At 30.5% G+C, this 24,686-nt stretch overlaps 1 protein-coding gene across 1 annotated transcript in view; it reads right to left on the minus strand.

Moving 5' to 3' along the window:
* Positions 1-24,686, minus strand: part of LOC105360001 (Smg6 nonsense mediated mRNA decay factor) — a 154,390-nt gene that overhangs the window by 51,164 nt on the left and 78,540 nt on the right. The window contains exons 19-20 of the mRNA XM_011496771.1: positions 3,065-3,246; positions 1,057-1,130 (exon numbers count right to left, since the gene is read on the minus strand). Coding sequence (XP_011495073.1) covers positions 1,057-1,130; positions 3,065-3,246 — 256 coding nt within the window. The remainder of the gene's footprint in view (positions 1-1,056; positions 1,131-3,064; positions 3,247-24,686) is intronic.

Consider the following 24,686-nt stretch of genomic DNA (forward strand, 5'->3'; position numbering starts at 1 on the left):
CCCTCGCGGACCTTAAGGTCGTATACCGTTAGCCACGGAATCGCTTTCGACAGTCTTAGGCCGCCCGGGCCCTGGCTAAGCCCAATAACAAGCAAAGTTCTAATTAGCGGTGACTAGTGGTAGTAGCGACGAACTGCGGTCGCTAACCGAGGCTATTTGCGGCCCTGTAGATGCGCCTGCGGTCCAAGAGCTCCTCGCTTCTGGCATTACGCTTTTATACGACACGGCTACTGTCGACAGGATTATCCGGCGATTCGACACCGCGGAAGTTGAGGAAGAGAGAACGCCTCGTCGTAGCTCATCGTAGCTCGTCGTAGCTCGTCGTAGCTCGTCGTAGCTCGTCGTAGCTCCTCGTGGCTTGTCGTAGCTCGTCCCACCTCGTCCCACCACGTCGTAGTTATGCCCGAATAATGATGGCCGACGCTGATAGGTGCGTGAGGTGAGCTTCCGCGGTAATGCGGCGCGTTAATTCAAACTTCATTACCGCTCGAAAATGATGCGAGATAAGCGTCGAGAGTTCGTTGTTACCTTCGCGTGTGTTTACACTCGGTGCTAAGAATTTCCCTACGTGCTCTTGATAATACGGGCATTTCAAATGAGTTCCACCACAATGTGCTCTAACTTTATATACGGCGGTACTACATGTTTAACGACCTATCCGAGAGCTCGTGCGTGTACATTTAAAAATTTAAGAAATAATTGTTTCCCTTCGCCCTTGCCTCCTAACGAGTACATACGCTTGTTATTGCATTCAAGATCGTTGGGGTTAGACGAGTTGTAATGACAGGAGAGCAAAGTACCTATGGTGCAACCTCTCGCAATATTAACGTTAATTGATTGAATGAATAAATTCATCATATGTTAAAATTTATTGGTGATAAATTTTTTTTATATTTTAATTTAATCATTGCTCATTAAAGGTTAAAGAAATCCCGGAGACTGCGAGAAAATAATTGTTTTTACGCCTCATGTTGGAAGCTTTGCAAACATATGGCTTAATCACATGCTTCCTATAATTATGGTTAATGAATAATTTCTTATATGACGAGTACTTACCCGACTCTGTAATCTGTACAAGAAGGTGGTGGATTCCAGACCGTACTATGACAAAGCATCCAATCGCACCAAATCTACGGATAGCAAAAAAGAGGTTCAATTGAAGGATCGGGAATAAGTCGTAAAATAGCGCATATCAATAAACTCATGACTGAGATAAATGATTACAACGAAGGGCGAGCATAATTAATTGGTCGTACCGGTGATTAATCCTTTTGCGCATGCGCGAAAGACCTCGTGCGTCGTCTCACGCCACGTATCTCTACGGGTTCATCGGCAATATTAATGGCCGCGACTTTCGAATCGAGCGATCGTGCGACGCCACTCATTGGCCGCGTCACCGAGATACAGATCAACCTTATACCGAAGACCGGAAAAGCCGTGATTACAGACAGCCGCAAATGATCTCTTAATTGTGTACTTTCGTTGACTTTCGTTGGCTTTCGTTGGCTTTCGTTGGCTTTCGTCGGCTTTCGTTGGCTTTCGTTTTGACGTTATCTGACGTTATTTTTCTTGTAGTAAAAAGCCTATTCCATAACTCATCAATTTACTTTTTCTACCGATTGCGTTGTTGGCAAAGGACATTAGCTCGAGAATTTAAACACTTGTTTCGTCATTTCTTTTTTTTATTCTTTATTTATTTGATTTTCTTTTTGTTTTATTCACGCGCTGCTCGTATCCGTAAATTAATATCATATATTATTATCGCTAAAGTCAGAGAAACAATACGCGTGCCTATTAATTATTTATATTTCAAAAATAGGTATGAATCGTCGTCGGACTTCAATCAATTGTTGACGCTAAATAAACTTTAGCGTTTAAACATTATTAGCCCCTTTATAAAAACCGTCATTTTAAAACGTATATTTATGCAATTATTTTACTTTTTTTTTTTTTTTTTTTTTTTTTTTTTTTTTTTAATAATAACACAAATGTTCGTATAGTTAGTTTGAAATCGTCAAGCCCTGTACACAAATGTATTATTTAAGTATTTCAGACACATGGATCGTGCAAACAATTGTATTCGATATCACGTGAAAAAAAAACAAAAACAAAAACGAAATGATAGAAAAAGAAAATTATAACTATTTTAGACTCGAGACGAAAAGATTTTGAATACAGGATTATATGTATCGAGTAACGATATCTCCATAATCTTATTTAGATGAGAAACAAGAATTATTACAAAATATGAACAAAATTAATTTATCACTATTAATACAAAAGTGTTGCGAACGGAAAGCAAAAAAAAAGAAATAATTGAATAAATTATGTAATTATGATATAAGAGAATATTTACATTTCGGCAAGTGCTCTAACGATAATTAAATTGCAATGTTGATTACGACGGGATGGACATGCAATTAAAATGGAAAATAAGAGCAGCATACAGAAGCTTCGTATAAATATTGAAAATAAAATATCTTCCGACAGATTGAAACAAAACTAGGAAAATTAAATTAAATTTCATTCGAAAGTTGTCGAGCGAATAGCAGAGTAAAAATCATGAAATAGCTCGAATGTACCTAATGCAAAATATAAAAAATATTGTTGTTTTTGTACCAATATAATGAGCTTTAGATATTCTATCAATAAATAATAATATACATATATATATATATATATTTATTTATAATATTAATAGTCGGAATAATATTAACTTTCGAATTAAGTCTATGCGCTTTAATGAAACTATTTACACTGAAATGCATACGTAAATTCCAGCTGCACTTAATAAAACATAAACAAAACAAAACAAACAAACAAACAAAAGCCAGAGAGGCTGCTTCAAGCCTGTTTCAATCGTTCCCCTGATTCATTCGTAAACAAAATCAATGAACTAAACCGTAAAGATAAATAAATACCAACAAATCAACATCAACGAGTCATTAGCTGTAAAATATGTTCTACGAATAAGGAAGGAACAATCGAAAACTTTTGCAAATAAATATTATCACGTTTGCAATTATCAGCCGAGTGAGATTGCAAATTACAAAATTCTAAGTACCTTGATAGCGGGTAGGAGTATTTGCATGTCCTCGCTTACGACAAGCCTCGGGCGTTCGTCGCTCTCCAACTGCGTTTTGAGTAGGCAGACACCGCGTTCCAGTATCAGGTTGAACATCTGCAGGGAAACGACAAGGGCTCGTTCCTGAACCTCCGACCTATAACCTTGCTCCATCTGTGAATCTGCAAGCATATCGATAAAGAGAGAATATTTTAATACTGCGATCCGATCCAGCCCATTATTATTAATACGAGATGTCGAAATAATTCAGTTGGCATTCGGCTAAAGCGCAACTAAAATTAAAAAAGCTTTGCTATTGATTTTTCTAATGGTTGTTGTTAAACTTTGCCGAGGCACTGTGTATTTATGTTTATTCGAAATCAAATTCCGCGTAACAATACCGATGAGTCAAAGTATTCGCTAAATAATACAGGAATTTATTTAGTTTTTCAACTCAAATGTTCCAGCGCATTATATAAAAATTTACCCTCTTATCATTTTCATAGTTGTTTCCAACTGATTTTACGCTTCGTTAAATTGCATTATTTTTTTTTATGAACGTCATAAGCACATGCTATTTTCGATATCACAATCATTTCCTGTCTTTCATTGTTTCGATCAATGTAATGTAATGTAGTGTGTGTGTGTGTGTGTGTGTGCGCGCGCGCGCGCGCGCGTGTATGTGTGTGTGAGAGAGAGAGAGAGAGAGAGAGAAAATATTAGGGTCGCAAGCGACCATGAACGGGGATAAAACAAAAACAAACGAATGGATAATGAAATGAGATTCGATGATTGAAAACGATTTAAAGAAAATTGAAAAAGCAATGTGTGCGCCGGTAGCATCACGTTTTCACAAAGACTCTCGAGATTTAAAATTGTAATCTATTTGCAATCGACAATATCATCTTTCCTTTCCTTATTCATTTTATTACTAGGATCATGCTATTGCTATTCTATCAATGCGCGATGTATTAACCGTTACATTGATTTAACGCCACTTTAAAAACAATAACCTTGGCAGATTATTAATATATACATTTCACGACTTGAAACCTGCGAGATTCAATCGAAAGAAGAGATCCTACCTACACTACCTACCTACCCTACATACCCCACCTACCTACCTACCTACCTACCTACCTACCTATCTACCCTACATACCCCACCTATCTACCTACCTACCTATCTACCTACCTACCTACCTACCTACCTACCTATCTACCCTACATACCCCACCTATCTACCTACCTACCTATCTACCTATCTACCTACCTACCTACCTACCTACCTACCTACCTACCTACCTACCTACCTACCTACCTACCTACCTACCTACCTACCTACCTACCTACCTACCTACCTACCTACCTACCTACCTACCTACCTACCTACCTACCTACCTACCTACCTACCTACCTACCTACCTACCTACCTACCTACCTACCTACCTACCTACCTACCTACCTACCTACCTACCTACCTACCTACCTACCTACCTACCTACCTATCTACCTATCTACCTACCTATCAACCCCACCTATCTACCTATCTACCTACCCTACCTACCCTACTTACCCTACATACCCCACTCACCCACCTACCTACCTACCTACCCTATCTTTTCCATCCACGCCATTTGTTATTAAATTGCAGAAAAATTCACCATGGATGTGCAAGCTCCTAATATAATTGAAAATATTAAAAATGCATGGAGAGTATAAAAATCGGTAACCATGTGTGCCGTCGCAAAAGGACCAATAAATTCACGAGCGGGAAATAAAAACAATGCAAGTTCGATATACGCTCATGATTCCATTAATTTTTTACCGATCGCAATCATTCGCGAGGCTTTCTTTTTTGCTCGCGGTGGCGTGGTATGGGGCAGCGAGAACCAAAAGGAGGGAATGAATTCCAGCGGCAATTGAGTGAGAAACCCAGTGAAAAGACGTTCGCGCCATGTACGTCCCTGAGGAGAGACGAAGGACTTGCAGCGCGAGAAGAGCGGAATCTAGATACGCGGAAGCGTGCACGACCCGAGTAGAACGGGGATTTTCATTATCTCATATATCCATCGTCTGTAATCGGCATAGCCAGCGTCTCCTTCACTTTTTCTCTTTCTGCATTCTCCTAAATATTTCTCTCTTATCTTTCTTCTCTCGCCTCTTTTTCATTCACTTTTTTTCCCCCCTCCCCTACCTATCCGACGTACTCCACATTCGGTGTCCTTTACTTTTATTAACGTCATATTCTACTACCATAAGCTTATACAAATTATCTCTAATTTAAACGTTATTTTTCTCATAGAGGACATAGAGAGTCTCGGCTTTTAATGCTAATTCTTTATAAAATACATCTGCAAATGCGCGTTGATGTTAAAATATCAAGCATGATTAAGAGATGCCAATTTAATGGATTAATGTTATTATTATGCTCGTAATGATGAGGTTTCGTCGTAAAGAAAAGTTTGAGAAAGACGTCGTTTAATTTATAAAGAAAAATATAATGGAAATTAAGCTTGGATTTAGATGGTATTAATGCACATCTAATTATCGAAGAGGCTGGACTATAAATTTGAAACATGATCCATACCGATTCAAGAACTCTATCTTTTATCAAGTGTTTTAATTAAGGAATAGTTTTTTTTTATTTTTTTTTTTTTTTTTTTTTTTTTTTTTTTTTTTTTTGAAATTTCAAGCGTGAAGTCACATTTATGTAAATGTCCTTTTACAAATAAAGGAATCACCATGATTTTCTTAATTCACATTAAAAACTAGTTTTGTTTTAGATAACGAATTCAACGTCGTTAAATCAGAGCAACTATTAATTGCATTTTAATATCATAAAAAATTTTATCCCTTTAAAAAAGCATTTATACAATTCTGCTTTCTTTGTTAAACGAGTTATTTTAATTTAATTATTGGATGAAGAGCTTTTATATCCCTATGAAACTTTTCATATGCGAATTCGTAATAATATTTATTTGTTAGCTTGTAATTTAACTTTGATACCGAATAATTAGGCATTAATAGCAAAATTAATTCGTCCGTGCCCAAGTATTTTTTTTTTTTTTTTTTTTTTTTTTTAAACTTAATGCTGAAATTGAACTGTAAAAATTAAAATTAACTTTTACAGTAATAGCCAAAGATAAAATACAGGTAATTAAAGGGAACGGTAAATTTCCTTAGAGTGCCATTTAATACTTGATAATGTTTTAGTTTGCTATTATGGGTCTCAGTCGTACTACAGAAGCCAGTAACACCTTTTTCTCATTTGTTGATCATCTAATCTCTCGTGTTTTATTATGTGCTCGTATTCAGTAATATGAGATCACAGCAACGGTGGCAGAAGCATCAGCGTTAACGCATTCCCTTCTCGTCGTTCCCACGTCTCTCCCCTTTTCATATTTGTCGGACTTTCATTCTCTACTGTCATTTTTTTATCCACCTATCTTCTTTACTTCCCTTATTCTAATTTATTTACAACTCATTCTATTCTCATTGCAATATCATTGCAACCCCTCCCGCTATTTCTATTTCTTCTTCAATCTCTTTGCTTTCTTTTGTTTTTCCTTTACTTGCAGTTACACATACATCCATGCCATTCCATTTCACTTTACAGCGTAGCGAATAAGGCGTAACGCTTCTCTGAAAATGGCCATAACTCTCTCCCTCCCTCTCTCTCTCTCTTTCTCTTTCTCTCCCTCTGCTCTCTCTCTCGCTCTCTCTCTCTCTCTCTCTCTCTCTCTCTCTCTCTCTCTCTTCCTATATAATATAAAAGAGAAGCATATAGCTAGATGATAGGGGGAAGAAAATCAGTTCCGGAGTATTTTACGAGGGTGACATGCGCGGTGCCCTTTCATCAATAACTACGACTTTTCTCTCTCTCTCTCTCTCTTTCCTCCGATCTGTGTCTCTTCATCTTTATTTGCAAACAGTTGTTTTTTTATTTGAAGAGCCAAATTCACCGTAAGATATAATTTAAAACCAGAAAATTTAAATAACGTTAACATTTACAATCTCAAAATAGTTTAATTTCTTAATTAACATCCCGAACATTTGTTAATTATTGAAAGCATAGCAAATATAGCAAAGAAGAAATGTTTCAGAAACTTGCGTATCAACAACATGACGAGGCAACTATGATTAAACAGCTTTCCAGAAAACTCAAATTATTTTCAAGACAAAAAAATAAATAACACGTTAACGTTGTCAATTAATCTAGTTTTAGCTTTACGTATCTTCTTTTCTTCACTTTTTCAATGAGTAAATTAAGTCAGTGCTAAACATATTATTGTACCACAAATTTAATACTGTCAACTTTATATATGTTCAAATCGGAAAAAAAATTTTCATTATAAAACAGTTGAATTATACTTCAATAAATGTTTGAAATTAAAAATTAACAATAATATGCAAATAAACAGTTTAAAACGAATAAATGCCTAATTATCAAGTGAAATATCCGTGCATTAATTTAAGAAAACAATGCTAAAATATCTAAACTTTATAGAAATCATGGAACACATTGCTTCAATTAGAATTTTTTTTTTTTTATTGTGGAGATCTACGTCGGCTCCATAAAAATTCAACTTAATGTAATTGATATCAAACATATTTGCTTAAGAATAGACAGAATGTTGTTTGGATATGATTTTTCCTTAGCTAGCTTTTTTTTTACTAAAAAATAGGGCAAATTATAAATATACTCAATTATCAAATATTTAAATATATTGAAAAAACAAAATATGTTTGTGACGCATTTTACTAATTATATCAATTTACTTGCAAAAGAACATTATTTTTATATAAGCATTATAAGTTTCAAATGTATAAAACCATATAAAAAATAGAATTAAATTATATAATGAAATACATTGTAAACAATTTTTTTTAATAATAATAGAAGAATAAATTTTTTTAAATATAAATATTAATAATATAATGCTGGAAAGCCTGAAAAACTTATTTATGTAGAAATGCAAGTACGTGAGTAGTTTTAGGCATCATCTTGCATACATATGAAATCAATGTACTCTCCACTAATTAAATTTATCAAGTACAGAAATCATAATTACCATTTAATTTAAAATTATGTATACTTTATTCCAACCAATCTTGTACAAATATGTACGCCCTATAAGTAAGTATGAGATTGCAAGAAATATACATGGTAATTAGATTCTTTTGAGATTCATCAATGATATAGAAATTAATTAACAATTAATTATGGTCATTACTATTAGCAACAATTAACTCGTATTTCTTTTCTTCTGTATTTATAGTTTTATTATACTTCGTGAAAATATTACTGCTTACCACATTGGAAATACTATATTTCGGTGCTATATGTTATTTCGAATAAATTACTTTACATAGAATATTATTGAATATCGCTCGTAAGAAAAAATTTTTAAAATAAAATGAAAATATTGAATCGTCTGTTGATGTGTGTACCCGTGTGTAAGTCTCTGTTCAAATATATTATATTAAATAAATAAAAACCAATAAGCAATAATATTATGTGTTGTAAGGTCATATTGAGAGTTAAAAAAAAAAACAAAAAACAATTATTTTTTTAATTCATACTTCAAATTATTTTGTTTCAAAACAAAAATTTTCTCCACTTTATAACCTTATTAACATAATATTTTTATTAGGCGAGTTAAAAATATGTAAATTAGAACATTAATTACAGTGTTATGCGGGGTTTATTCTTTAACAGTTAAAAAAAAAGGAATTTAAATTCAAAATAATATTATCATATATTAACTAATTAAATTATAGAATTTCTTACAAAGAATAAAGCAACACCATAACTGAGTTAATAAAGCTTTATAAAAGACGATTCAAGGTGAAATACCATTACAAAAAAAAATATCAAAAAAAAAACCTAAAATTATTTGTATTCTAGAATTTCTTCCATGACAATCTATTATTTAAAGAAGATTTAATTATTTCTGTATTAATATTAATTTCAGTGGCTAAGTAAATTGATCAAAGTTTTCATTCTATGCGTATAAATATGATGATACATAAATGAATGAGCTTTGAAAATGCTAACCTTCCGTGGAATCAAGGATAACTACTTCCCTAGAAGTCTATTAATTATTAACAAATTAATTGAAATACAAAAGACCCTCCAGCCTCTACTAACTTCTCATTCTTTTGAACTTATCAACATAACACTTGGTTCATTGCGAGAGGCAACACTTTAATTTTGATTGGCATTTTAATTACACAAAACTGACTACTTCCCCTGTGTTATAAACAACTAAATTACAGCTTACCCCTGAAAATTCCCATAGAGTTATTAGGGAGAAAAAGAGGAATAATAAGATGACGAGTAGCTGCCTCTTTAAAATCACACATTAGGACCTAGTTGATGGAAAACCCGCAATAAAAACAAAAATGAGCAATGCAGAATTAAAATTAACAGGAAATAAAAGGATTAAAGTGATTAACGCGGGTGCAAACGAACAAAATAACAACATATACAACGCGAGCTCATAACGAATGCGAAGCTCAGGCATGCATGGATACACGAATGACGTACATCCCGCAACCAGCGCTGCTGAAGTCATAATTTACCCTTATACCGCATTGTTATGAGATCAGCCGTCGACCTTCCACATTGTCACAGGCACTGTGAGTCAAAATATCGGTGGTTCGGATGGAACGACCTTACATTCTGATTTTCACCTGAAAAATCTTTATTGTTAACATAGCAACGAATACAATACATTTCAATCAACCTGAATTACAATAAGACTACATAATACGTTGAAACCGTCGTGTATCGTTGTTGACATTGTAATTTATGATTCGCTTCAAGAATCAATTATTTAAAAATCAAAAAATATAACTCTTACAGTATTATTATGGGTAAAAAAAAAATCATAAAAATTATATATTTAATATACAGACAATATATAAAGAACATATAATTTTCAATATATATTAAATACTTTCACATATGCAACTAATGATAATTGAAAAGGCTAAAACAATTTAATATAATCCATTCTTACGATATCATATCTTAATCTTCGACTCTTCGAATATTAACTGTAATATCGATGTTATTACCAAGTTATATTACAAGTAATTATATATATATATACCACTACACCTCTTTCGAGATGATATTTCCATTGATAAAAAGTAAAATGTTTCACACTTTGCTTTATCGATACAAATTCGACAAATAGTAAACGATCAATAACAACTGTATAACAAGAAATCAACTTCCCTAATATTATTACTGCAATTATAATTTACAATATTAGATATTAATAAATTAATAGTGATTGATATCTTAAAAAACTGCATTAATGTATAATTTGAGTATTTCTTTCATACGCATTATAAGGATTGCTTTTGCTTGCACTAGAGAATATGAAAATATTTTTATAATTTAAAATATTCTTTATAGACTATCATTATATAAGACATATACATTTAAAAATTTTTTTACATTTTCTTCACTTCGCTTCATTTGCTTTCAATCCATACATATATGCTTCATACATATTTACGAACGTACTTACGCATACACATACGCACACATATACCCAGTTAAAAATCGTAATATCCCTTATTATACTATTAGAAAATGCACTATAAGCCTATTATTTCGAATATACATATTAATAATATTATTTAAAAATCGTCATAATATACAGGCAAATTAGAATCATATTTAAAAATAAAATCGGCGTTTTCTATTCTATCACATAAAAAAAAAATTGATAAATCTATAATATTAAAACTAGCATAACTTTTTATTATTTTTAATAGCTATAAAATAAAAACCTGCGTTTCTAAATATGATGCTTTGTACTTACTCGTCATAATAATGTCAAAGTACATTGAACTAGCAGTAGATTATTATTTAGTATTATAGCTTGAAGCAGTTCTATATGCAATACTATTAACATTTAATTTTATACTTCTTAATAACCATTATTGCATGACAATAACACAGTAAAATAAAAATACCAATTTAACATAACCTATTAGAGAAATGCATATAGAATAATTTGACTGACAAAATTGTATAAATATTCTTTTAAGGCCTTCTTTTAAACAGAGTAAATAACTCCCTGCGAACGTAACAGCTAATTAATTTTTATTAGCGAAAGATTATTTTTAACATTGAAATGGAACATTATCAATAATTATCGAAGAAGAATAAGAAATGTTGTCAAAAGTCTTACATAAAAGCAAATTATCTTTGTGCAAATTTTGAAACAATTACATTTTATGATGATACAGTTATAAAAATCTAATGTAGAACTTGACATCTTTTCATTTCCAATTGCTCTTTCTGTAAAACCACAATTTAAAAAAAAAAAAAAAAAAAAAAAAAAAAAAATTATCAAAAAAAAAAGTATATTCTGAATAAAACCGAAGAGCTCAAGCGATCCGGTTAGCAGTGGAAATTGAAAAATGATTACCGCTATGGACTTCCCAACTTCAAGAATATAATCTCCAATGTTCTACGTGCTATATTTAAACATGAATGAAACACTGAAATCCTAATAAAAAGAAAGTTTTTATCTTCACTAGTCATTCTTTTAGAAATATTGAAAATATATGATAAGTATAATTAAATTCATGAAGCAGTTAATATAATAACATTACTCCAATGAAATTTTCAATAGCGTTAAAAATTTGCGATACAAATATATGGTCGTTGAAGTGTCAACATAAACATATTGTATTTATTTTAACAATAAGTTGTAAAAGTATTGTCCGAACTATAATAATGATATTATAATAATTATAATGATAAGAGACTCTGATAAAATGGGGAATTAACCATATATAATTATATATGAGCGATACAATAATTATATTCGTTATATTACATTATATATTATTATATAAAAAATTATATGCAATTAAATACAAAATTCTTTCACTTAACTTACATATGTACGCAAATAGACTAATTTAATTATTCATTGCCATAAACTTATAGTAAATATTTGTAATGTATCTTACATACGTTTTACAATAAATTTATATTTTACAATTTTCATAATTTATAAGTATACAAGAAAATTAATAAAAATTTCAGCAGACTACAAGAATAGGGATGAAATTTTGTTATTTTATGATAAGAAATGTTTATTCAAATTACAGACAATTAAATAAACATAATAAATTATAATAGATTTTATTTATCTTTAAAAAATTTCTTTATATGATAATCCGAATGCAATGAACAGGATTAGCATATAATATCTATTTATAATTACTGACTATTATCTATTCTAATGAAAAGAGATAATATTTTATCACTACATACGCAAATATTTATAATAAGAAATTCATCATTAAACATTATTACAGGATAACGATATTCGATGAAAAAAAAAAACAAAAAAAAAAAACAAAAGTAACATTGAATTATATTATGGTAAATTTACAATATCTCCAACTCTTTGAGATCCTAAATTGACAGGGATATACAGATATACCAAAAAGAAATGTCAATTAATTTAATAAAATTTACATTACCATAGCCGTATTATCAACTCTATAATAATTCATCTTATATTTTTAGCAATTAACATTTTTAGCGGGGTTAAATATAACAAATATATTTAATTTGCTTATTTGATAAGAGATCTCTCCTAGTAGTTCAATAATGCACACTAGTAAGGTTGCTTATCTACAAATACATCTAAAAGTGGAACGTTTTATTGTTTTTAATAACTAAACCCAGATTCCATCAATCAGATTGACAGCAATCTACTTATATATTTATTTATTTATTTATTTTTTTTTTTTTTTAATTATTATTATTTATTTATTTATTTATTTGATGTGTAATCGTATGTACGTAACGAAAGATGATGATTAGGCTGAGGAAACAGGAGTTTATGAGGCGCCAGGCGCCGATAAATAAGCTTGTGTATAAATGAGAAGAGCTGAGGTCATCGAACGATGATACCTGCCATACGTATATGTCTGCCGCTCTCGTAATACCGATGAGCCCCCAAGTGTAAGTAGTTCCATCCGAAAAGGAAAGAAATAAAGATAGTCACTGGTCCACCTTGACGATTTTTCCCTCGACTCGGATGTGCACACATAAGCCCGAACGGTCAACGCGGTTTACCTCCACTCGCGGCTTATCGAAAACTGGTTTCCTTTCTTTATGCCGCTTTGTATTTCCACTCTGTCGCTTTACCGAGAGCTTAATGTTACTATAAATAGAACGCGCGAATGATGATAGAGCGAGTAAAAATGAGGTTAGGAGTCAGAGATTAGTATTTTGAACGAAAGAGTGACAGTTTACTGTTATTCCGGATTTACGAGATTTTCAAATAAAATATTATTTGTTGACATTGTTGCGATGCTCAAAATTAACATGATGCAGCTATTCGTAACATTTCATTTTATTCTACTGTCCCTTCCGTTGTTGGTTGGAGCGTTGCTCAAACATCTAAATCACTATACCTAAACAAGTGATTTACTAGTTACCAAGAATACACATATCCAAGGATATACATAAGGATGTCGTTTGCATTATGCATATATATCTATATATATATATATATATATATATATATATAAAAAAAAAATAAAAAATAAAAAAAAAACCACTAAAGGCGATTCAATAAAATATTATTTATAGATTTGCTGCAGACCCGTACGATTTGATGGCGGTAGCTTTAAGAAGCGTTCGATTACGATATCTCGATTTTTCCGCAGCTTTCCTTATCTTCCGCAAATAGGAAAGGCACGAATGGTAGGCCAAGTTTAAAATAAATTCTACATCGCTATCCGCTAAAACTCACGAGAAATGCGCAGATCCAGAGTTGGTGATTAGAGACCGAGACAAATGGTTTCTTACATTTGAGAAATTTCAGGCGGCAATTGCCTTGCAAGCTCTACTGAATTGTATTCTTTCAGCAAATCCAACACTCTTATCGTTTTTGTTGAAATTTTATGAGATTCTGATCACGATTTTGTCATTCTTTTTTTTTCTTTTCTTTTGCTTTAATTTTTTTTTTTTTTTTTTTTATTCATTTCAGATACAATTTTATTTTTTAAATTTCATTTTTGTTTTGTTGTCGTTTTTGTTGTTGTTTTTGTCGTTGTTATTTTTGCCTAAACATATAACGACGATATAAAATATTTTGAAGTATGAAATAAATAAACAAATGAATAAATAAGGAGTTCATTTAACTTTACGTGTAAATTTAATTTATATGCAAAAACTTTAACAAGTTTATTTGAATAATTATTTCATGTTGTATTAATATACAAATTATAATATTAAATAACTTTCTTTATTAACCTAAACACCCTTTCACGTTCAATAATTTATATAAAGCAATTTCCTAATAAATTATCATCAACTAAAAGAGATTTTTTTTTTTCGAGAAAAATCTGTTACATGAACATTACATTTTATGAAATAAATATATATCACCGAGCATGTATAAGAATTTTTGTTATTCAAGCGTTTGTGAAAATAGTGAAGAATAATGCGGAAGAAGTACATTCAGGGAAATGTCTAAAATGGCCTATGAGCTCGTAAATAAAACTGATCCATGTTCATCCGTAAGACGCTGAAATAGTAGATTGTCCGTAAAAGAGGCCCGACACCAGAATAATATAGTAGCAAATCTAGAATCCGGGTCATGAATTTTTCTACACGAGTATATTCTTCTTCTTATTAATGAAGTTCAGATATCAGAGACTTTAATCACTATTTTTCTAACGTTGCTACATAATATCATTTGCAAATGGACAAAGCGTAAATAATATATGAAAACGTGCTATAAATATAATCTCAAATCTATATACACATACCTGTATATATTAGATATCAAACCTGTCACTCTTAAGTTATCGCAAAGTTCCGATTGCAATCACTAAATCCTTAATGACTCATGTTTTCCATGTACATGCATGACACCATGTCCTGATTATTTATATATATATATATATATACATATGAAAGAGGAGATACAACGAAGAGAAAAAACTTCATCTAATTCACTTGAGCACACATTTATAAACTTAGCTAAATACTAAAGTTTGTCACGTCATTAAATATTTAACCAGCGAACGGTTAATAAATAATAAGCAAACGATTACAGAAGGTGGTAATTAATTAAACACTTATGAATATGAAAGAAGCTCAACATACGATAATTATATTAATTTAATGCGGATTAATCATAAATATCTCAACACATAAGATTCGCTCGCAAATGAATTGGACAAATTGTATGCTTTCTCGTTTATCTATCAATTCTCATAAAGATTCAAATAATTGGAGATAATTATTAGGTCAAGAATTAAATAATCAGTTCACACTATCAAAAGGTAAAAAAAAATAACCACGAATATTGATGTGCAGAAAAAATTGTTCTACAAAGTAAAATTTTACAAAAAAATATATAAATTGCAATTAAACGTTTGCCTATTTAAGTATCAAAATGCGAACATTATTTTTCGAGTGAGTATTAATCATTTAAAATATGATATAATTAATAGAATAATAATTTAAAATCTAATTTAATTGAAGATATATCGAAATATTACTAATGTTCAAAATGTGTTTTTTAAATTTGTATTTTTATGTATATATATATATATATATATTTTTTTTTTTTTTGCTTTTTTTGCTTTTTTTGTCTTTTGTTTTCTAATAAAATGCATAGAATCTGCGTTATTCTGAATGCACAGTATCGTTCTACGTTTTAGAATACTTGTTCATTCACTGAATAATTATAACATCATCAACTATTTATTAAGCAATTTAGTCATACAACTTGTAATTACATTATAAGATTATTAATTATCGTATATTTTATTTTATTCTTAGTATAATAATTATTCTATTATTCTGAAAATAGATGATCAATTATCAATATATAATAAGAATTTATACTAAGAATTTTAAAAATATCTAATAATTAATCCAACGGAATCAGTCTACTGATAAAAAATAGATTATAATAAAATAAGAAATATTTAAGTTTATGAAATATCCTTAGCAGTCAATTAATTTGTATTAAAAAAATTTGTACTATTTTAATCGTATAGCTTTCAGATGATAAATACGAAGTATCTTGAAAATATTAAAATGAACTTCTTACATACGTATAATAAATCAATCCATTAAAGTATTAAATAAGTAAATAAATCGCTAGAGTACAAAAGCGAGTAACACTTAAAAATTGTGATCCAAAAAATAAAAATGTGTTATACAAAACTTAATTTACAAGCGTCTATAGAATAAAAAAATTTAGAGAAAAAAAAAGATGGACAGTATACAAAAAGTATTTTTAATATAATTAATATAAATAATTTATATTTCAAAATATACATATCGATTTATCAAACACTCAAAGTTAATAGTTTTGTGAAAATTTTTAATACATATTTTGTATTTTCGCTAGCAAAAAACTAATAACTTAAACGAGAGGGAAATAAAATATTTAATAATAAAATATTTAATATTTTAATTTTTATATCAAGTATGTCTCAAGCAAAATTATTGCCTTTTAATCAATGCGTACTTGTAAACGTTTACTAAAATACACTAATGAACGTACTCCAAGCAATAAAATCATTCTAATTGAAAGTTGGAATGATTGATCCTGGAATATTAATAGTTCGATTAAATGAATTAAGTGTTATAAAAATATTAGGTAACAAGAGATTATTTTTGAAAAATGCATAAATACTAGATTACGTCTTACAAATGGCAGATTATGGTAAAACGAAGGCATCGGTTAAAAGGATAAAGAAGTATAACCGAAATGACAGGATAATAAAGAAATGCTAGACTTAAATAGAAGAAAAGTGTAAAATTTGAAGTACAGAGAGAATGAGTGGGATATCAGTATCAATAGTTAATAGTAGTGTTGGATGATGGTGTTGATGGATGTGGTGGTGATTGATAGTGGTGAGACGATAGTTTCGGTGACGGTGGTGATGGTGGTGATGGTGGTGATGGTGGTGGTGGTGGTGGTAGTTACGGTGGTGGCGGTGATTGTTGGTGGTGTCAATAGTAGGAAGGATAGTGGCAGTGATATCAGCAACCGAAGTAGTGGTGGTGGTAGTGGTATTAACAACAACAGTATCGAAGTAAATCGGGTGAGGAACGACGAGCCTGGAGAAGGGATAAAGAGAGCAAGGAAAGGAAGGAGGCAATACTAAAGTACCTCCTGCTGGCAGCACAGCGCCAGTAACAACAGCGAGACTCGAGCGCAACGTACGACCTTGACGAGGCCTTGCCGAGGTCGCCGACATGATTCCTATCCCATCTTCACTCGTTAAACGACAGCGGCAGAGCAACAGCATCTAACCAGCGATGGCGTCAGCCAAAGCGAGAAAATTCACAGACTCCCTCCGTTACCTCCTTTCTCTCTCGCCCTTCTCCGTGCCCTACCCCCCCTCACCCGCCTCTCACTCTATATATATTTCATTTAATCTCAATCTCTCTTATTCGCTATTCACACGCGTAAATATATATAACATTAATCGCAATGCTTTTGATTGATTAATAGATATAACAGGGCGAAATCAGATAATGTTGATGCAAAACAAATTTACGATTAATAGAATGGGTCAAACCATGCTTGTTTGAAAAAAAGTCACGAAATTTAAATAATTATAATAGTAGACAGAAATAAAATTAAAAATTTCAAGATAGCTTTATAAACACATTGTAGAAGGGTATAACAGGATATAAAAGAAAGATAAACATAAAATTTATTATATTACTCTACGAATAGGAAAATACACAATTTTAACATTATTTTTCATCAATCCTTTTTATGATCTATTGAGCATTGCCTCCGTTCTTATTCATTCAAGTTCTTACAATTATTTAATCATTTTGCAAGTATATTGTATTGTGTAAAATAATTTAATAAGTTAATAAAATGTTAATATAATTGTCTTTTATATAAATATCCAATGAAATATACGACGTCTTAAGTATATGTATGTATGTATCCTAAGTATAATAAAATTGAATAATAAAATTTTATTACAATCTTTAATTTCATTCGTACCTTCATATCTAAAACAAATATGGATAATTAACTGATAACTGTAATTCATTCACTGATGAATTTGATAATATTCAGTTACATAATGCAACTGATGGCAATTCATGAAAAATCTCCATATAATCTAATATATTATACAACAAAAATATAATGTAATATAATGTAATTTCAATAAAAAAATTTAATCAAATAATTAAAACATTCTTATTCTGTGCCTTCAGCATTTCGTTAATTTCTTGAAAGAAAATAAAATCATTTCATATATTTCTATCAAGAATAATACGAAAAATTCCTTCGCCGTAACTCCTACAGACTTGTAGTCGTAACACGAATTACCACTCGTAAACAACAACATTCCAATATTGTGCGCGTGTTACAAATCAAATTACGATCTGGGCAAAATTACTTCTATAAAGTGTAACATAAAGTAGAACCAATAACACCCAAGATTTGTTCCGACCATCAGGTCTGATTTAAAAGCATATCCACCGCAATAAATCATTCGAAAACAACGAACGATACGGTGAACCGAGGAGAACCTACGCGAACTATTTTTGTATCTTCGTAGTACGACCTTCACTCTATCATACCTTTTTCTTTTCTATTTCCCGTGCTCCTTTATTTTCCTTATCTGCCAAGGTGTTTTATTTCTGAGCGAAACCATATAATTTATACCGTCACTGTACAACACCCGTGAAACATCGCCAACTTATGATTAGTTGGAACTATTCTTAATTTAACGGCCCTGTAAAATTGAGCTCCATTGTCGAAGGTGGAACATATCACGCGGACAAAACATTTTTCAGAATAATAATCAAGAAATAACTGATGTAAACTGCGTTCTCGAATTCTACGATCTCAACAAATCAAATTTCAACTTATACATATTTAGAAGGATATGCTAACCACCCTCGGACGACGCTCATTGCAACAATCTTATAGTTAACATTTTTATATATAATTTTGTATAAAAATTCAAATGAAAGTTAATGTGAAACATACACCAGTAAATATATTTTGATTATCCAATGAATGTAAAAATAAAAATATGTTATTTATTATATCGGTAAATATGAAAACAATATTATTCACGGAGTAATTATTATAAAAAGTGCGTAGCTTATATAAGTAACACCGATATATTACATAATCCATAGAGAATCATATGAAAATATATTATTTTCAATACGCGAATATCATATTCAAATTAAACGAAACCTTAATGCATAATATTTGCCTATTTAACCCAATATTGAATAATTGTAAATCGAGTTTGTAATTAGATATATACAGTAGAATGAATGAATGAATTTTTTAATTTTATATCAAACATCAATATTACAAGATGATCTTTTATTCGTAAAACAATTTACATATTACATTTTATTATATAAATATAAATATAAATAGTTATTTGTGCATATTACTTTCACTACATGAAAAAAGAAATCAGGCATAATATCTATTATTAACATTTTCTTAAATGATTCCACCACTTTAATTTACACTCAAATAACAAATTTCAATAATTGTCAATCAAATTATTATTTTAGTTTATACTACATACTTATGAATATCCGTAGCAGTTTTTTTTCTTCGTGGAAAAAAAAAATTATTTTGCGAAAGTTTAATAAAATTTTTTCTCAAAAAATTATATATCATTTTATTAAATGAAATTTTTCATCTGTCAGATAATACATAAAATACAATCTTATAGTTTTAACGCGCAGACAAAGAAATAAGTTTCGTTGAGATAATAAATAAAGCTTATTTCACACTATGGCACCCTTTGCTTAATATGAATAAGTTGCTTTAATTTCCTCCATTAATCTTCATATCAACTATAACTATTTTATTTCAAGTTCACAAACAAAGCAATTTAAGCTTTTACTCTTTTTAATCGTAATGTAGTTTTTGCATATGCATTAACCACTGGCATGAACGTAGTAAAATCAATTAAAAATCCATCTTTATTTAATGAAAGTGGTTACTATCAAATAGAGTTTTATTTAAAAAATTTCTTTAAAATGTTATCGTTTTAAGGAATATGTATATATATATATAACACGCCTTTTATTATAAGACAATTCTTTATAATATAAACTCTAAAAAGTCTATAATTATTAAACACAGATCATTATTTCCATGTCAAAATCATATATTTTAATCAAATTAGCAGCATCTATCCGTCATTAAATGCAAAAAATTGATAAAATGCCGATCAGATTTTGTATGATAAGTAAGCTAAGCTAGTCAGGCCATAACAAGTGCAAGTCCAAGTCTAAAAGCAAAAGCCAGTGAAGCCAAAAATCAGGAGGAACATCGGGAGCCCGAGACTCTAGAATCGAAGCACAGCCCCACAGCATCCGACTCTCGCGCCATTCCCAGATAGTCGTAAGCTAGACGATGTTTGCACAGGGGCAATGGCACGCTTTAATGACAACTCTAGTGTCGAAAGTCAATCGGCGGCTGTGAACGTGATAGTGATACCGTGTGGATAACATTGCCGGAGCCTCTGGTGCTCGTTAACGGAGAGGCCCTGGCGGGGCCGTTTACCCAATGTCAATGAGCAATCGGTTCAATTACTTTCGAAGAATCGTGCCGATCGTGCTCGCGCGCTAGATAAGCCGTACTCTGCCTCGCCAGTTATCTTCCCTCCCTCGACCCTCAACCATCAACCCCTCATCGTCCCTTTTGCCCCTCCTTTCTCTCACTCATTCACTTACTCCCTCACTTCTCCCTCGTCCCTCTCATACTGAGATATATATATATATGAATATATATATATATATATATATATATATATATATATATATATATATATATATATATATATATATATATACATTTATATACATTGGCTGTGTGCGCGCGCGCGTTTATTATGCGTCTCTGTGACTCTCTCTTTTTCCCCTTATGAACTGCGAGCCTGATCTCTGGAATTCGAATCATTGGAAATATTTATTAATCCCTAGAGAGACGGAAAAAAAACGACAGATTCTCATTTTCACTGTGATTATTCTCAATGTACTAGCACTGATTTTTTAAATTTTTTACCAAAAACATTATAAATTGTATGCGCGCCAATTCATTTTATTGCCCACGATTAATAAAATGAGCCAGCCCTCTTCATTCGTTATTATTCTTGACTTTTTCAACTTTACAATTACAAATTGTATTACAATTACGAATTGTTATACATAATAGATTGTTGATTTAATTTTTTTTTTAATTATTGTCTGCTTATTACTATGCTTTCCAGGTTCGATTAATAAATATAAATGTTATACATATATTACGTATATTTAAATTTTTAATAGGAATAAGAAAAAAAGATAAAATTTATAGAAATGAAGCAATTATTGTAGAGCATGAAAATATGTAATACAATATGGGAATTCATAAATAAAATATTATATTTGAATATAAATGGTTAAATAAAATATTCTTTTATGTGCACAAAATCAATTTACTTTTATAAAGTTAAATTATGAATAGTACTTTAAGATTTCTACTCGAATGCAATTTATTTAATTTAAAATATTCATAATTATTATTCAAATATTGAAAATCAAGTTTTATTAAAAATATATTAACAAATAATAATAATACTACATCATTTTAAAAATAATTGAATTTAAAATAAATTTTTGCAAATATGCTTAATAAAAATTAAAATTAAGCAATCGGTACAATCGGCGGGAGGGGGGGGGGGAGGAGAAGGAGGAATTGATTAATTTTTTTTAACCAATTATCAATATATACACGCGCACACATGCGCTCACACAACGCACATGTATATGTAGTCTGCATATATAAAGTCTTTTTTTTTATCTTCTCTTTTCATCGTATATCTTAAAAACACAAATATTTATACAGAATAATAGCTCAATCGGGTCAAATGTGGCAGAAAAATCGAATATTGTTACGATAAAAATTATATAAGTTTTCAAAAATAATGTGCGAAACTTAAGAATCACAAATCTTTTAATTCGATTGTACTTCCCTTATATCACATTTCTCTAATAATGACAAAGAAAATAAATAAAAGAACAAATAAGGATAACATAGTACAGTATGGGGAAGAAAAATAATTCTTCTCTGATCTCTTTCTGAGGAGATGATTCTGGTTTGGGATTCGATTCGCGCGTTTCTGCACGAACAGCCATTATGATGAGATGATGCCACAGCGAATTCGCAAACGTGACTCACGAGTAAATTCTTCAAAGTTTTGAGGTTCGAACGAGATTCTCGATCATTCCTCTTATTTCCCCATAATGAAAAAAATTAAAGCAGTGTTCATTGAGTAGATGAAATGCGTATACGTCAACTATAATCGCCATATAAAATAACAAGTAAAATCGAACGACGAAACTTTGCAAATATAATATATGCGTTCGTATTACGAGAAGAACTTTTAAGCTTTAATATTAAGATTTGTCATTACAAGCGCTGTGCTAAAATCAATCTTTATTCTCAGTAACTACAAGACATTAAAATTCTTATTTTTATCCCATTCGCATATGGTTATGTATTAAATTCATTTCATATTTTTTATTGTATATGGATAATTTCATTTATTTTGTTAGGCTGTAAATGTTTTTAATGCAATTAATTGTAATTATCTTTTTATACATACTCAATTAAAAATCCCTGAAAATTTGAATAAACTATTTTATACGCTTATTATTTTTTAGTTTATAGATACCTAGAAATGCCATTTTTAAGGTATGGTCACTTTAAATAGCATGTTATAGCACCTTTTATAAATGATGCCATATAATGTTATTGCAGAGAAAAATGTATTATTAAAGTAGCATCAATTAATGTTGTATATTTATTTATGGTTAATGTAGTTTAAGTCCTTCATTTTTTTTTAGTTTAATTGACGTTCGGATGACGTCTAAACTTAATGCACAAATTACGGCTGTACTATGCTATTACTTTCGACTTACCCAGCTGCTTAGAAATTAGTGCTAAATTCATCTTCTTGCTCATGAATGCATTCCTATACAGACACGTAAATGTATTTTTACTTGATATTCGCTTCATATTTCAAGTTCACGTGCGCAAGAGGAATATACACCCGTACATATGGAATGCATCATTAATACTCAAAAGAGTGGCTTGTTCATTGCGCTTCTCTCTCTCTCTCTCTCTCTCTCTCTCTCTCTCTCTCTCTGTGCTCTCTCTGCTTTATCTTAAGAGCACTGAGGCAACGGCAGTGGCAGATCAAGTCTTTATGGTAGGCACTCGCAGTCATTATCCACGTCTTCGCTGCAAGTTATATTTTAATGTCTATGCAGAGCTTCGGTTGTTCGTGCTCACAGGTGAATTATCTTTCCTCGTGCAAATAGAGAGAGGTAAAGAGCCTCCGACGCATTGAAGTTAACTATAGATGTGTTAGTCCATTACAATTGACTTCACGCGAAAGCGATTGCACTGAATTCGAATACGTCAAATTTTTAAAAGTATATTGGAAGTTTTACATATTTGAAGAGATTATTGGATCGTTGAGGCCAATTTCTAAAAGCTGCTTATATTTTATCATTTATAAATAAGTTTTAATTGACTTATGAGCCTGCAATGATGGATCGCTTTCTCCAGCCCCTAATTTTCCCGGTTCATCAAATTTTGCATTTACCAAATCTACACTGTAGCTCAGTGAGAAAACAGCTTTGTATCTTTACACATATTTAATTGTAAAATAAAAATGATTCAATTATCAAATTATTGAAAAGATAGTGAAACGTAGAGAAGAGTAAAAGAGTAATTGAGAAATTGCCTTTTAATTTAAAAAGTAATTTACAAAGACTGTATGCTTAAAGTTTATAATCTCCGAAATGTGCGTGCGTAAATGAAATGGAGAATGACGAAAAAATTATTATCGCATAATGCGTGAATCGATAATAATTATATCGATAATAAAAACAATTATACATTAATATTTTATTGCTATTTTATTCATTAATAAGCTACAGTTTTTTAAAGTTTTAGTAAAAAAAAGCACATAGATATAATTTATAGATTTTTATTTTTCACCCAAACCATACAAAAAGCTTAACCGTCGTTAACAAATTATATCACTATCCTCCTTTATGGTCCACTGCTTCTCTTTTGATGGGTTTGAACAACTCTATGAACTTTTTTTAATTTTGAATATTGTAAAAATTATAAGAGTTTCGGCTTACCAATATCTTGACCACATCCGTTCAAACTTTGTTACGCTTCATGAACTTTTATGTCTTGATCTTCGCCATAGCAAAGTTATCAAGATATTTGTTAAATATTTCAATCCTACAAAAGTATCTCTGGTCCATAATCAACATTATCTATTAGACATATCTTATCTTAAATTCTAATGAATAATATTTTATGATACACATCGATGTAATATTTTTTCATATCTTAAGTTATTTTGTTTCAAAGTATCGCAAGGAATAAGTAAATGAAGTTTTGATTTTTTAATTATAATTTTATCTGATTTACAGTAATAAGTAATTACTATTTACACACGGTAATGTTTCAACAGTGTATGATAGTCGACAATTCCTTGTATTTTAAAAAGTGTCTTTA

The sequence above is a fragment of the Ceratosolen solmsi genome, unplaced genomic scaffold (genome assembly GCF_000503995.2).
Source record: "Ceratosolen solmsi marchali unplaced genomic scaffold, CerSol_1.0 scaffold29, whole genome shotgun sequence".
In the NCBI taxonomy this organism is placed as follows: Eukaryota; Metazoa; Arthropoda; class Insecta; order Hymenoptera; family Agaonidae; genus Ceratosolen; species Ceratosolen solmsi.